Source organism: Grammomys surdaster, unplaced genomic scaffold, assembly GCF_004785775.1.
Source record: "Grammomys surdaster isolate TR1022 unplaced genomic scaffold, NIH_TR_1.0 125979, whole genome shotgun sequence".
In the NCBI taxonomy this organism is placed as follows: domain Eukaryota; kingdom Metazoa; phylum Chordata; class Mammalia; order Rodentia; family Muridae; genus Grammomys; species Grammomys surdaster.
In genome coordinates this window covers 2,552,901-2,568,694 of record NW_021620795.1, presented here as the reverse complement: position 1 = coordinate 2,568,694, position 15,794 = coordinate 2,552,901, and the positions used below count along the sequence as shown (strand labels likewise).

Sequence of the window (15,794 nt, the reverse complement as noted above, 5' to 3'; positions counted from 1 at the left end):
ATAAAGGACAGACAAGGGAAAAAGGAGAATCAGGAAGGTACCCAAGACAAACCTCCAGTATATAGCAAGTTTGAGACCAGGAAGGGAAGCTGAGCCAAGAGAGATCTCTCAGTGAATCTGAAACCAGTCCAGCCTACATGAGTTTCAAGCCAGCCAAGACTACATAGTAAGACCTTGTCTCAAAAAACTAGAAACAAACATCAACAAAAAGCCAAGCATGTCAGTATACTCCTTTAATAGCAGCACTAAGAAGGCAGAGGCAGGCAGAGCCTTTTGAGTTCAAAGTCAGCCTAATCTATATAAGAGTTCTAAGATACGTACTTAGATGTCTCAAAAAAAATTTTTTTTAGAAAAGAGAACAAAACTATATATAGTTTTTGGAATATCTGTTAAGGCTTAAAAATATACTAAGTCTGCATTCTAATAAATCAATAGAACATAGAATTGTGAATTAAGATAGTCAAGGGGCTTGACCTTTACTTTGAAAGCAAATGGTATTTTATTCACCAACAAGGTATTTCTAGGTATTTCCCTGAAAGGCAGGCACTTCAAGAGGTGATGCTACAAGATGGTTCAGCAGTTAAAAATGCTTGCTTGTTTGAGCATGAAGACCTAAGTTTGGGTCACAGTAGCCTCTTAACAAGCCAGGTGAGTATCCTGTACCTCCAACTCTGATCTGATCTGATAACCTTTTCTTCCAGCCTCTAAGCCTCCAAGTACAAGCACCTGTATGTGCACACAGAAAGACAGACAGACCACATAGATACAATAGATCTTTCACAGTAAATGGATCCAAGTACATACCTGAGTTAGTTCATAGGCTCTATATGCCAAAAGGGATGTAATTCTACTGGCATTTTTAGACACATGACATTCATGCTTTGGTGTAGGATCCAAAGCATTTTTACTTAACATGGATTCCAAGCTTTTTACAGTCAGAGGATCATAAATGCTCTTTATTTTACCCTAAAAAAAAAATATATATATATTTTTAAGTGTCCGCTTAACCTGATTTTTACTATATGCTATAATAAAGAAGAAATACAAGTGCTATTAAACTGTTAACCTACTTGCATCACCAACATATAACTCTTTTTTTTTTTTTCATTCTTCCCTTTGGAAAATGGGGGTGGAGGGGTAGGGGATGCTGGAAGCGAAATAGTTCAGCAGGTAAAAACAACAAACACCAAGCATGATGATCTGAGTTTGAGTCTCAATTATCCACAAGGCTGAAGGAAGAAAACCCCCAAGTCTTCCTCTGATTTTTACATGCATCCTGTGGTATGTGTAGTCCAATACATACATTAATTAATAAATGAACATAATCTAAAAGATAACAATTCAATCACTAAGATAGACTTTTAAGATAGCAACTCTTTGGGGCTGGAAAGATGGCACAGCAGTAGAGCACTGACTGCTCTTCCAGAGGTCCTGAGTTCAATTCCCAGCAAACACATGGTGGCTCACAACCATCTGTAATAGGGTCTGTTGCCCTCTCCTGGTGTGTCTGAAGACAGCTACAGTGTACTCACACAAAATAAACAAAGCGTTTTGGTTTAAAAAAAAAAAAAAAAGATAGCAATTATTCATATACTATCAAATATCAGCTTTTAACGCAAACTCCTAAAGTCATGAGATCACTTAAAACTAAAGTTCAAGTTAAATGTTGCCTTTGATATGTACAAACACAAGATAAACTTACCTTCATTATTTTAAAAATAACAACATCGCCTACTGCCCCAGCTTCCAAAGGATTAGCCTGTAAGAGATCTGCATACCTACAAAGGTAGATACCTAACAGAAAGAGAAAAATAATTTGAATGTAAACAAGTTTAAATTAAAAAAAATCAAATTATTTAACCAATAAAAGGAATAGGAAGTATGACAACTTTTTAAAAGCGTTTACTGAAGACAAAGGTAGCTGACGTTTAACCAGAGTAAAACATAAAATTAGTCTAATTTTTCAAAATCATTTTGACCAGAATAAAACATTTTAAGTAGTAACAATTGATCAATTCAAAGAATGTAAAATCAGAAACAAAGAAACAAAACCAGTGTTGTATTTCAGAAGTTAATAGTAGTTTCCTTATTTGAAAATATGAAAAGAATACCATTTAATTAGTGACTATAGGCAGACTACATTTAGGATTTTAAATGACAACTCAATAGTTAACTACAAATAAGAAACAAGAAAAATTACCCATGGAAGGACTGCCAAGAACTGTTATTTTCGACTGGCCCACATGCAATCCTTTTTCACATATGCTCTGAACCTATGTAAACAAAACATTTCAGTTTAAAATCAAATTAACAAGAAAAGTTAATTTTTAAAACTTCAAAATGTTATCTTCTAAACTATAATTACAAAATTTTCACACATAGATTTCACCTAACTAGTAAGTATCAAAGTAAAACTGGCTTAAATTTCTAAGGTTATTGTATCAAAAATGTATCTTTGTTTATGCTACTTGTCACTCTCACCAACAAAAGAGAATTAAGACCAGCAAAATATTTACATATACATTTTTTTTTTTGGTTTTTGAGACAGGGTTTACATACACTTTAAGATTTACTTTTTTTATATTTTCAGTTATGTGAATTATGTTTGTGTGTGGCAGTGCCCTCAAACACCAGAAGAGGGCAATAGATTCTCTGGAGCTGAACTTAGATGTTCTTTGTGAGCTGACTAATATAGTTGCTAGGAATTGAACTCAAGTTCTCTTGAAGAGCAGCAAGTGCTCTTAACCTCTGAACCACCTCTCTAGTCTCAAGCAAAATATTTAAAGAAAACACTATTTAAGGGGGAAAATGGCCATAAGAACATAGAATCAGCATTATATAAGACAGTCTTGTTTTCATAAAAAAATGTTTAATCAAGGCCTGGAAAGATGGCTTAGAGGTTAAGAGCACTGGCTGCTCTTAACCAGAGGTCCTGAGTTCAATTACCAGCAACCACATGGCGGGCTCACAACCACCTGTAACAGATCTGATGCCCTCTTCTGGTGCATCTAAAGACAACTGCAGTGTACTCTTACAAATAAATAAATCTTAACAAAAAAAGGTTTAATCAAGCATATTCTAGGGGGGAAAAAACAGAAATGATCAGAGAAACAATGATTACATTTGAAAAAGAAATTACAAAACAGATTTTGCCCTTGTAAAAACATTAGGTTACAGTGAATATCTATAACCCCAAATGACTGGCAGCAAGATGCCTCTAAGTTCAAGGAAAGACAACCTGGGATACATAGCAAGAAACCTGCCTCACCCCCTCCCAAAACAAAACAAAACAAAAAACAAACAAACAAACAAGGGTGGAGAGATGGGTCTGTGGTTAAGAGCTCATACTGTTCTCCCACCCCCCCCAAAAAAAAAGAAACAAACAAGGGTGGAGAGATGGGTCTGTGGTTAAGAGCTCATACTGTTCTGCTGGAGAACTTATATTGAATTCATGACATTCATGTCAAGTGGATCACTACTGCCTGTAACCTACCCAAGCTAATGTGCACACACCACATACTTTATTAAAAACAAAGATAAATCTTTAAAAAATAAACAAGGGTATATAAAGTGAATAAAGAAACCAATTAATGAAACAACTAGTAAGATGCTTGACTAGGTAAAGGCACCCACCACCAAGACTGACAACTTGAATTCAACATTCTTACTCTCCTCCTCACTCCATAAAAAAAATAATAAAAAAAAAAACAGAAGAAAAGTTATCTTATCCTTATTGAAAGAATAATTGGGAAACAAATTAACTTACAATGGAAACAAAATTATCTCACCTGGTACCGATCAACCATAAGAAATGCATAAGATTCTGAAAGTTCCTTATCTAAACGACCATCAAACTTCAATTCTCTTCTCTTTTCTGTAAACTAAACAAAAAAAAAATTAAATCTGCTTCATTAAGGATAAAAAAATTTTTCTAAGAAATCACAAACCGCTGGGCGTTGGTGGCGCACACCTTTAATCCCAGCACTTGGGAGGCAGAGGCAGGTGGATTTCTGAGTTACAGGCCAGCCTGGTCTACAGAGTGAGTTCCAGGACAGCCAGGGCTATATAGAGAAACCCTGTCTCGAAAAACCAAAAAAAAAAAAAAAAAAAAAATCACAAACCTATCAAAATAAAAATTTCTGCTTTCTGTTATTCAATCTTCAATTTTATTTCTTCCCATTTTAACTCTCAACACATAAAATAGTCAAAAGTATCTAGGTATTCATCAGTATTAACTAATTTTCTATTAAGAATTTACTATATCCCCAATCTCCCCAAGAATTACTAATTTTTTTAATCTTTTTATCTCCAACTTTACATAGCATACTGAATATAATAGTTTCATTTATTTAAGCCAGATACAGTGGCACTTAAAGCTAGCAGTCTGGAGGCTGAAGCAGGAAGATCCCCCTGAGTTCAAGGACAGCCTCTGTTACAGAACAGAATGCTGACTAATAGTATGTTACATACTAGTCAAGTACTCTAAACTATTGATTTGAGATTCAAACATATATCTATTTAAACTACAGAATAGCTAGCATTTTTGCATCTGTATTCAGGCTATCTCAATTATGTAATATAACCTCAGAAAAATTTCCATACATAATTAACAAATAATCCCTACTCTACCATGAAACTACATTAAACTATCACATTTTTGTTTTCTTTAGGAACTGTAACAGTACCCTTCAGAAAGATTTTCAAAGTTACGTTTTGGTAGTACATCATTAACCAACTGGTATAAAACTAAACTTTGTGATACTTCACATCCATTACAAAGCAATAAATAGTAAAGATTCTAAAGCTCCATTTGTGTTACCTTAGAATTATACATGCTGGCTTTTCTTATATTAAATTCAAAGAACATCTAATTTGCATATGAAATTAGTATTCGTTGTCAACTGCTGCCCTTTGTACATACTTTTTTTCAGTAAAAATTTCTATGGGAGAGGGGAGTGCCATGACAACTTGCCCCTATAAGTACAAATCTAGGAAAGCAGAGACAGGAGGATTACTTTAAGTTCAAAGTCAACCTGAACACTCAATGAGTTCTAAGCTATTATGGACTAGGATAAGACCCCTGTCTTTAAAAAAATAAAAAAGTAAATATATAAATCCAAAAGAAAAAAAATAGGAAAAAAACTTAATTGCAAATTTACAACTAAGTACTCTATAGTAAACTATCCCTATATGGATGACTTACTTCAGAATTCTGGGTAACTACACAATAGTAACAATTTAACACAGTAGACAAACATAGTGGGGATATATCTCAGAGGATGTATCTCAGAGGCACTAGTTGAGCCTTGAGTCAGACCTGGGTTTAATTCCTAGCACCAAGAAGAAATCATTTAAAATATTTTCACCCATTTTTTAAGTTGCCTTTCCTTTAAAAAAAAAAAAAATAGCATTTCTACAAAGAAAAAAAAAAGAATTTCTTCCTCAGGCTAAATACATACCTCTTTTTCCAAAAGTTCATTATGTATCAAGCAAGCTCGTCTATAGTTAAAATTTGTTACTGAGGATGGTTCAAGGTAAGATGAATGGAGAATATTTAAAACATCTTCAAATTCTCGAGAGCCTGGAGTTAATGACTGGAAAAGAGCTATTAACAAACAAACAAACAAACACAAATTGTAAGATTATTCTATCATAAATGTAGATTTTTCAGTTGCTGTAGGTTTTTTAAATCTAACTTTAAGTGAACAAAAGGCACCAACAGTTACTTTGTTTTATGGTGCACAAGAGTTATTATTAGAACTCACTAAAGACAACTACATGGTACAACAGGTTGCTGCACAGACCTGACCAGAGTTGGATCCCTAAAATCCTTGCAAAAAGTTGTCCTCTGTCCTCCTCTTGCATAACCATGTGCAGATGTGCATGCACATACATGAACACAAATTGTTTTTTATTTTAACTCACTGAAGAAAAATTAAAACTTATCTAAACTAGTTCCTTTAAACAATGATAACCTGGCCTCATATACAAAAAATTACAGTTTTATAAACCTCAAGGATATAAATTAATCTTTATATTAATCCTTATAATATAATCTAAATTGCTTAAGTTCTCTCTTTCTTTTTGTTCTTTTTTTGTTTTGTTTTGTTTTTTTGTTTTTGTTTTTCAAGACAGGGTTTCTCTGTGTAGCCCTGGCTGTCCTGGAACTCACTCTGTAGACCAGGCTGGCCTCGAACTCAGAAATCCACCTGTCTCTGCCTCCCAAGTGCTGGGATTAAAGGCATGTGCCACCACTGCCAGGCTTAAGTTCTCATAAGAACCTATGCATGCACTCAACTTGTCTCAATTCCTATTTATACTGCACTAAAAAAGCATGTTTAAGACTATGGCAGCCGAGCAACTATAAATATTTACCATAAATAAAAGCATAAACCCAACATAGAAGCTAATGTCTATAATTCCTACACTTAAAAAGCAAAGAGGATAATCAAAACTTTGAGGCAACCTGGTCTACAGAATAAGGTTCAGGCCAGCCAGGGCTTTAAAGTTAAAGTAATATGTAGTACTCAAATAGTTTTATTATCAATAAAAAATAAAATATTTAAATACCAAATGCTAAGATGAAGGGCTTTGAGCCAAACCAGAATCTTTTTTGTTTGGTTGGTTTTGTTTTGTTTTTGAAAACAGAGTTTGTGTAGTCCTGAAACTCACTCTATTGACCAGGCTAGCCTTGAATTCAAGAGATCTGGCTGCCTCTGCCTCCCAAATGCCAGGATTAAGGGAATGCACTGCCTTATTCTAGCTGCTTGATGGCTAAGTACAGAGCAAGTTCAAGGATGGCCTGAAAACTTAGTGAGACTTGTCTTGAAAAAAAAAAAAAAAGTAAAAAGTAATAGAATATTTTTCTAGCATATTTCAACTAGGTACTACGCCCAATACTAGAAAACAGCAAGAGTTGTAGAGTTTTAGAGTAAAAACTCAAACACCAGATTTGTCATTTACTGACTTTGTAGCAGAGGATATATAATGTAAAAGCCCAGTTCATTGTAAAATGGAAAACTACAGTTCTTCTAATAACGATTATATGTGAAATATATTATGTAAGGCAAGGCAATGAGAGGGTCATGCCAGGGGCGAAGCCAGGCAGACTCCATGACAGGCTCCAAACTGAGTCTAAGAACTAGGCCTAAGTTTCTGTTTCCTAATACTGGACAAGTCCAAAACAAGTCAAATGCCAGAAAAAACACCCTTCGAGGACAGACAATCAGAAGCTGCTCCAACACCTGGCCTGGGCCAAGAGTAGTTAATTAGCAATGGTTCCAGAAAAATCTCCCAAATTCCTCAGAACCTTGACCAATCCCAAGGACACCCATACCCTGAAAAATAGAGCCAGTCAATCCAAGTAAAGAAAGGTAAAGGTCACCCACTCCTCCCTGGAATTCCCAACAGGCTTTAAAAGTGAGCCTGTAAGCTCACTCAGTATCTCCATTTTGGTGGATAGAGATCCCTGTGTGCTGATAATTTCTGCAGAATAATCACTCTTTGCCTTTGCATACTATTTGAGTCTGGGGTATCATTCTTCGGTGAGTCACGGGCCCTTATAAAAGTACTAAGCAGAATGCAGCACCAGTGCACAGTTAACACAATTAAGTTTGTATCCCTTGTGTTTTCACCAGTCTACAGTCCATTTAATGTTCTTTTCCATCTCTGATATAAGTTCTCACTGGGCAGTCAAGTCTAACCTCAAATCCTTCTTTCAAACCTCCCTATACTGGAAATACAAGCATGTGCCACCACAACTGGCTCAAATTTGTGTGTGTGTGCATGAACATGAGTATACTCATGCCAAGATGTACATGTAGAGGTCAGAGAACAACTTTCAGACAGTTCTCTCCATCAACTGTGGTTCTAAGAATCAAACTCAAGCTTGCACCATAGATATCAAGTGCTTTTACCAGTTGAGATAGCTCTCTGGCACTGGAATTTTTATAACACTCAACCATTTAACCTATTTGGTTTAATAATCAAACATGGTGGAACATGCCTTCAGTCAAACACTTAAGAGACAGAAGTAGGCAGATCTCTGAGTTTGAGACCAGTTTGATATCCAGATTGAGTTCCAGGCCAATCAGGGCTACACAGTGAGATCCCATCTCAAAACAAACAAACAAACAAAAAGCCAAAAAACAAAAATAATTTTCCTAATAACTTAAAATTTCTAATGTAGATATTAAATTTTTCATTTAATAAAAACCAAAATAATTTAATTTTCATTTTGAAAACCAAATCTGTACATATAAACTACCACCAAATTTTAAAAAAAAAATCCTATTTTTTTTCAAGACATTATTTCTTTCTTTCTTTCTTTCTTTTTTTGGTTTTTCGATTTTTCGAGACAGGGTATCTCTGTGTAGTCCTGGCTGTCCTGGAACTCACTCTGTAGACCAGGCTGGCCTCAAACTCAGAAATCCGCCTGTCTCTGCCTCCCAAGTGCTGGGATTAAAGGCATGCGCCACCACCGCCTGGCTTCAAGACATTATTTCAAGGTCAATAAATATTAAAAGTAATTTTTGGGTTCCACTGAAAATACTGTTGTACGTAAATTTATATTTTGATACAAGGTCTTACAAAAAAAAGTTCACTATATATCCTGGGCTGACCTCAAACATGTCATCTTCCAGTTTCAGCTTTCCAAGTACTGGAATTGTAAGCATGTGCCATCATCACTCAACTTTATACTCTTAGAAGTATCCCACCTAAAAGATAACTATAAATAAGCTGCTTTATTATACTTTCAATTTATTTTTATTATACTATAAAGGATACACTGTAAAATCATATATCCATTCTTTGGGGGTGGGGTTCAAGTCAAGGTTTCTCCATGTAGCCTTGGCTGTCCTAGAACTCTAAACCAGGCTAGCCTCAAACTCAGCGGATCTCCCTACCTCTGCCTCCTGAGTGCTGGGATTAAAGGCATGGGCTGCCAACACCCCCTGGTGACATATCTGGTTCTTTAACCAACTAGGCATATATCATAATAGTAGCTCTAAAAATGAACAGTTGTTTTGATTACATGTTATTATAACAATGTGTGCTAAGTAAAAGCCAATGTGTACCTACTTTAAGACTGGACATATACAAGCATCCTGAGGAATAAAGTCAACATAGTTATTATAATGCAACTGAAAAAATAAAAATGGCTGGTAAGATGGCTGTATAAGCCTGATGATAACCTGAGTTTAGATCCCTGGAAGCTATGTAAAAAGCTAGACTATAAAGTATAAGCCAGATACCGAAGTTCAAGGACAACCAGGGATACACACAGAGAAACCCTATCTTGGGGTAGGGGGTGGAGATGGGGAGTAGAAAGATAACTAATGATAGAAGTTGATGGTTGATTGCTTGCCAAGCATAGAAGCCCTAGATTCCAACCCTTCAGCCATACCCACATAACACACACAAAAAAAGAATTTACATTTAAGCAATGGGCAATAGGTCAAAAAAATAGCACTTCCTTCATTATCTTTGACCAATTTACTTTGTGTCAGTGTAGATCTTGTACTACATATACATGATATACTAAACTTAAGAAAACAAGGCGTACTACTATCATAACATGTAAACAATAAGAATGTAAGCTTTCGGATCTAAAAGCAATTATAACTGAAATAGATAATGGATGGGACTCAATGTTTCTCAGTAGAAGAACATTTGTCTGACAAGCAAGAAGTCATAAGTTCCAGCCGGGCAGTGGTGGCGCACACCTTTAATCTTAGCACCTGGGAGGCAGAGGCAGGCAGATTTCTGAGTTTGAGGCCAGCCTGGTCTACAGAGTTCCAGGACAGCCAGGGCTACACAGAGAAACTCTGTCTCAAAAAACCAAAAAGAAATCGTAAGTTCCATCCCCAGAACCAAAAGATCACCACAAAGAATACCAGCTGAATGTGGTAGCATACATCCATAATTGCAGCATTTAGGGGGCCAAGATAGGAACATCAAAAGTTCAAGGCAAGCTCATAGAATAGTGCTGTCAGCTCTGGTAAGAGATGCTTCATTCTGGAATAGGTGACTGTTAAAGCAGAGAATAAATGACTGCTGAATCCTAACCATAAATGGAACATCTGTCACTCCCTCCAACATTTAGCAAAGGTGGATAAGAGTGAATTGAATACCTACAATGTACAAGTTGGTAAAAAGGTGTGTATGTGTAACTTCTAGACAAGGGATGGCTACTAACTCTGAAGTTTTGCTTGCCTATGCATGATCTACACAAGACTGAGAAGGAATGATAGACCTCCATCCCTCTCTGAAGATTTTATACCATTAATGGTTGATGCAGGGGGAAGATTCTCTTCTGAGGTATAGGCTGGGGTGCCCACATTGTAAACAACACTAAACACCATCAACTCCCCCCCCCCAAAAAAAAAAAAAAAAAGTTGGGAACTAGTTGAAATTAGTAAGCGTTAAAGCTAGAAAGATGGCTCAAGGGATTAAGAATACTGGCTGTTCTTCCAGAAGACATTGGTTTAAGTTTAGTTCCCAGCACCCACATGGCAGCTCGCAACTGTAACTCCAGTTCAGAGGATCTGATGGCAAGCTTGTGGTACAGACATGAAGACAAAACACCCATATTTATTTTTAAATATTAAAGTGTTTGTAGGAGCACAAAAGTGGTTAAAGAGGTTATGATGACATCATGTACGTGTATGAAGATGTCATAATGAAACCCATAACCCATTACTGTATATAATATATGCTAATAAAAAAATAATTAAAAAAAAAAAGTACAAAGCCGGCCTGAGCTACATGGGAGAAAATGAAATGATTAGCAATGTGGCTAGTGAGCAAACTTGGTCTGTAATTCTGAGCCCAAGGTTGGTATCTACTGGCCTTAATTACCATTATACAATGTGACTCCATTTGTTCCTAACAGATTTGTAAATGGCTTTTTCTATCTAAAAAATTATGACCTGCCTCAAGGAAGGGTGGGGGTGGAGGGGACATTGATCTTTCTCTGCTTTCTGACTATACATGTATTGTCATGTGATTAACCACCAGGCTTGTGCTGTTATGACTTCTCAGCGTGATCAACTATGCTCTGAAACTGTGAGCCAAAATAAGCTCTTCCTCCCTAAATAAAAATAAAATTTAGACTATTAGGAATAATCTTGCTATAGTTGAGTAGTTCCAAGTAGTCTATACATGTTCAAATTCTATCTCCACCATTTACTAATTGACAAGTTACTTCTCAGTACTTCAGTTTTTCTGTAAAACGGACAAATACCTATCACAAAGAGTTGTTGAAATGTAATTATATACACAGAACAATGTCTATAACCTTTCAAGTACAAGATTGCTTCCCAGTATTATTATGCCACTAAAATGGCAGTATTTAGATGTCATGCTATTATCATCAAGTAAACTTTCAAGAGCTGGACAAGTTCCTATAGGCGTTAAACTATAGCACTAGCAAAAGGACTGCTGCATGTTTGATGGCAGCATGGACTATGTAGTTAAGACTTGTCTCAAATATAACTTTGAAAGCCAATAAATTATACCGAATGGTATTTTAAGAAATTGCTTAAAAATTAACATCCTCACTTTAAATTTCACCAGAAAGCATTTATGACTAGAATATAAATGTAACAAAACTTCTGATGCTGAAAAATTCAAGACCTTTCTATCAAAAATGTCTTATGTTAGTAAGTCAGATGATCATTAGTACCAAGCCAAATCCTCAACATACTTTTCAAACCTTCTAATCAATGAGGAAAACTAACAGTCTCTATAGTGTTTTGTTTTTCTTCCAACCATTTGTTCTGTCTTGCACACTATAAGCCTATTAAGTGATGTTCATATGGAGAGACAGACACAGGCTAGGCTGATGTGGCTCAATATTAATCCCAGCACTCTGAACACAGAGGTAAGTGGATCTGAGTTCCAGAACAGCCAGGACTATGTGAAAGATTTTAAGACTGTATCAAAAAAAAAAAAAAAAAAAAAAAAAGGAGGAAATATAGAAACACTCTTGTAACTGTTCTAAAGTGATAAAGTATGTTTTTATACTAATAAGTTGAAATTCAAAGACTAATTTCTCCCAAGTTAGGTTAAAATCTGAGATGATTAAAATAGTTACTTGAAAGCACTGTATTAATAGCTCATTCCTGTAATCACCTGTAATCCCACCTAGCAGGAAGGCTGAGGCAGGAGCATTTCAAGTTCAAGGGCTCAACAACTTAAGGAAATTCTATTATTTGGGTTTTTAAAGTTTTGATTTAACCCTATTATGTACTATTTGAACAACTGCTGCCTGGTGTACAGCTAGATAAAGAATTATTTTCAGTAAAAATAAAAATCTACCATATTTTCCTAACTACATCCTCCCTTACAGATGAGAGTAAAAACCATATCCCTAGGCAAAATGGAAAATATAAGCCATTACCCCAAGGAATACATCAAACTCCATGGAGAAAGCAGCTCAGCTAAGGTTTATACTCCCTAATTCCCCAAGCCACTTTTATTATGTTCAAGGGCAATCATTTTAGAGCAATTTCTGGATTTGGCTTATGAAATTTAAGAAGCACACACCACCTTACCAAATTTCAAAGAAAATCCTTATGACTCTAAGCCAGATTTCTGGCCCCTAAAAAAAAAAAAGTCTTGTTTTAAAGGTGATTTTTTTCACAGCCTTTGTCATTTAAAATCTAAAATAGGATGCCAAAAAAACCTTGATACAGCGTGAAAATGTTAAGCCCCTACTATCATTATGAGGTCCTATTTAAAACTACTTCAAACCTTTTCTACCAACTGGCCATTGGGGGCAAGTATCTAACTTTGTTTTTTTAATTTTTCTTTTTTTTTTTTTTTGCTTTTTGAGACAGGGTTTTTCTGTATAGCCCTGACTGTTCTGGAACTCACTCTGTATACCAGGCTGGCCTCAAACTCAGAAATCTGCCTGCTTCTCTAACTTTTCTTGTATCAACACAGCTATACACACCTTAACTACATAAAGTTTCTTGCCCTACATCCTAAAGTATTACACGTATTACATCAACTCTTTTAAAGAGTATTAACATTCTATAAACATTCACTTCAGTTGGCAAAGATCAACTTCATCCTCCTCTGCACGGTTTCTCATGCTATTTCCTTAGCTTTGTCATCCAACTAGAAAGGAACTTCTTTGTACTTTAATAATCTCAGTTGTGCAAAGATTTGGTTACCCAGATGCACAGTTTCAATCAAGATTCTAAATCTTCAGAGATTCAACTGACAAAAAGGAAAAAAAAAAAAAAGCTTTGGGAAATAAACAATTAAAAAACACTCCGTAAAAGGGAAAATTTAAGTCAATTCCGTCAGTCAAAACCTACTCTGAGGTAAAAAAAAAACAAACAAACAAAAAAAAAACAGTGCTGTACGTTTTATAATATGGCACTAAGATCTCAAAAAATAAGCAACTAACCCAACTGTTCCTATATTCGATTTAAGAAACTAAGAGCTGACTTTAAAAATCATTCAAGACTTGGAGTTATACAGAAGAAACCTATATAAGCTAATGTTTTCCCAAAAAACTACATGGAAATGAAGTGTGATGGAAAACTGTCATGGAGCGCATATACTAATGGAGATTTTTCTAAATCAGAGAAGACGCTGACATGGAGCACATTTCAAGTAGACACACAGAGCTGAAGAATTTCCACAGTGAGAAACACTTGTCCTTAGAATGCAATGGCCTCGGAGAAAGCCTCAGAATCCATGACCACAGGCTATATCCACAAGCAGACTTCTCAGAAGCATCTTTAGGAGGCCACCATCAGCTTCTCTGCCTTCAGGGCTTGGGGAAAGAGGGGCACCAAGCACCATCTTTCCTCTCTGGGAGATGCAGCCTTATGGAAACGCTTCAAACCTGAGCTACTTCCAACTTCCACGGGGAGAGGGGGAGCGACGGCGCGTGGTTCCACCCTATCCTCTCGCACCATGGGCGGCTGGGCGGCCGTGGCAGTGAGGGGAGAGGCGGCTGGCGCTTGCGTGCGTGTTTACGTGTCTCGGATGGGTGTGGGAAGAGGAGACAGAGAGGTCCTAATGAAAAAGATGGAGGGGGAGGGGAGAAAGAGAGGGGTTGGGAGGAAGGGGAGGCACCACCTTTCTTTTCTCTGCTCTTCCTGGGGATCTGAAAACTCCGCCTAAAAGGCCTTTCCGGCTCTTCGGCGCCTTTGGGCAGAGCGGCCGCGGCCGCCTCGGACGTGTGCTGAGGCTGCTCGTGGCTGTGGCTCCGGGCGGCTTCGGCTGCCATGGTCTCCTCAGGCCCCGCGCCGCCGCCGAGCTCCGCGGTGGAGAAGCCGCCGCCATTTTGTAGGGAGGACTCAAGCTCCGGAAGCGCTGGCTTCACTCCGTCGTCTCCACCGCCGCCGCCACGGCTTTCCCAGCTCGCGTCCGTCGAAGAGGCCTCCGTCTCCGCAGCAGTCGCCATCGCGCGGGTGTGAGGCGCTCCAGGAAGCTTCTGCCCACAAGGGCGACGAGCGTGGGGGGGAAGGGCGGCGGGCCAGGCCGCCCAGTTCTTCTCGGCCCACCCGGCCCCTCCACCCCCGGGGGCCGCAGTCCAGCCACAGAGACGCCTCTTAACCGCCACCGCGGCTCTAAGTGTGCCTTTAGCCCCGGGAGCCGCTGCAGACTCGGGCGGCTTTTCAACCGGCCCCGGCTACCCAACGTGCTCGCGTCGGGCCCGGGAGGGGGCGGAGTCTCGGCAGACTCGTTCTACCAATAGAAATGCAGCGCCTGCCTCCGCGAATGCAGATAGACCGTTCCAGGGGGCGGAGCCTCGCATTGCCTAGCCCGCCAAAAGAGGAGAGTGCCACGCCCGGGGAAAGCGTCGACGCCGTCGCTTAAGATTGAAGGCTTGGGCCTGGCTGCATTCTGCGGATTCCTGGGCCCTGCCCCGTCCGCCCTGCGTTTGACAGAGAAAAGCCCAGGGCGTTCTTCCAGACAGTTCTTTTGCAAGCGAGCTCCTTCTCACCTCCTGCGTTCTGTGGACCAAACCCGGCAGATAATTGGCTGATCCTGGTCTTGTGACTTACTCATCAGTCCGCTCTGAGCTGCTCTTCCAAAGGACCAGGGTTCAATTCCCAGCATACATATGACAACTCAACCAGATGTTAGTCACTTCAGAGGATCCAGGTCCTTTTCTGGCCTCGGAGGGCACTAGGAATACACGTGGTGCTCTATCATAAATGCAGGCAAACCACCTATACTCATAAAGACTATAAACACATAATAAGATACAAAGTGAGAAGAGATCAGAAAATGGCCTCCATTGATAAGCAGGGCGGTAATATCGTATCCCTCTAGACTTTCTGCCTTTCACTCACACTGGTCGTCCTCCAGGCCGTAGCACTATCTAAGCAAACATTGAATATTTGGGATTCTTCCACATAATTTACAACCTAATGATGAGGGGGAGGCACGCATGGTTGCACACGCGTGCGACCACCTAGAAGAAAGGAACTTGATAGGGAAATGAAGGAAGGGCTTTTCAATAGTTCCTTTCAATAGTTCTTCCTAGGTTCCTGTCCTGAGTTATCATCAGTACAGACACATTGTCACAATACCAAAAAGATGCTTTTGCCCGATTTAAATGTTGAAAGTTGGATAAATTGAGATGACAAAAGCCAAATCTAATTTCAACCAAAGTAATTACACTGCCAAAGCCTAATGTCCAAGCAGCTCTGGCCTAATGCATTTGTTTAAGAAAGACGGGATATATTTTACTCAAGATCTCTAAGCAGCAGCAGCAGCAGCAGCAGCAGCAGCAGCAGCAGCAGCAGCAGCAGCAGCAGCAG

General features: G+C 38.3%; 1 protein-coding gene across 3 annotated transcripts in view; it reads right to left on the bottom strand.

Moving 5' to 3' along the window:
• The window catches only part of Tasor (transcription activation suppressor), a 52,065-nt gene extending 37,637 nt beyond the window's left edge, over positions 1–14,428 (bottom strand). For 2 of the 3 annotated variants that reach the window (XM_028754088.1, XM_028754089.1), the window contains exons 1-6: positions 14,101–14,428; positions 5,460–5,605; positions 3,789–3,881; positions 2,201–2,273; positions 1,703–1,794; positions 805–966 (exon numbers count right to left, since the gene is read on the bottom strand). In XM_028754088.1, the coding sequence (XP_028609921.1) occupies positions 805–966; positions 1,703–1,794; positions 2,201–2,273; positions 3,789–3,881; positions 5,460–5,605; positions 14,101–14,428 (894 nt within the window). Of the gene's footprint in view, positions 1–804; positions 967–1,702; positions 1,795–2,200; positions 2,274–3,788; positions 3,882–5,459; positions 5,606–14,100 lie in introns of those variants that run through there. The other variant, XM_028754086.1, reaches the window with a different exon arrangement.
• Between the last annotated feature and the right edge of the window lie 1,366 nt (positions 14,429–15,794).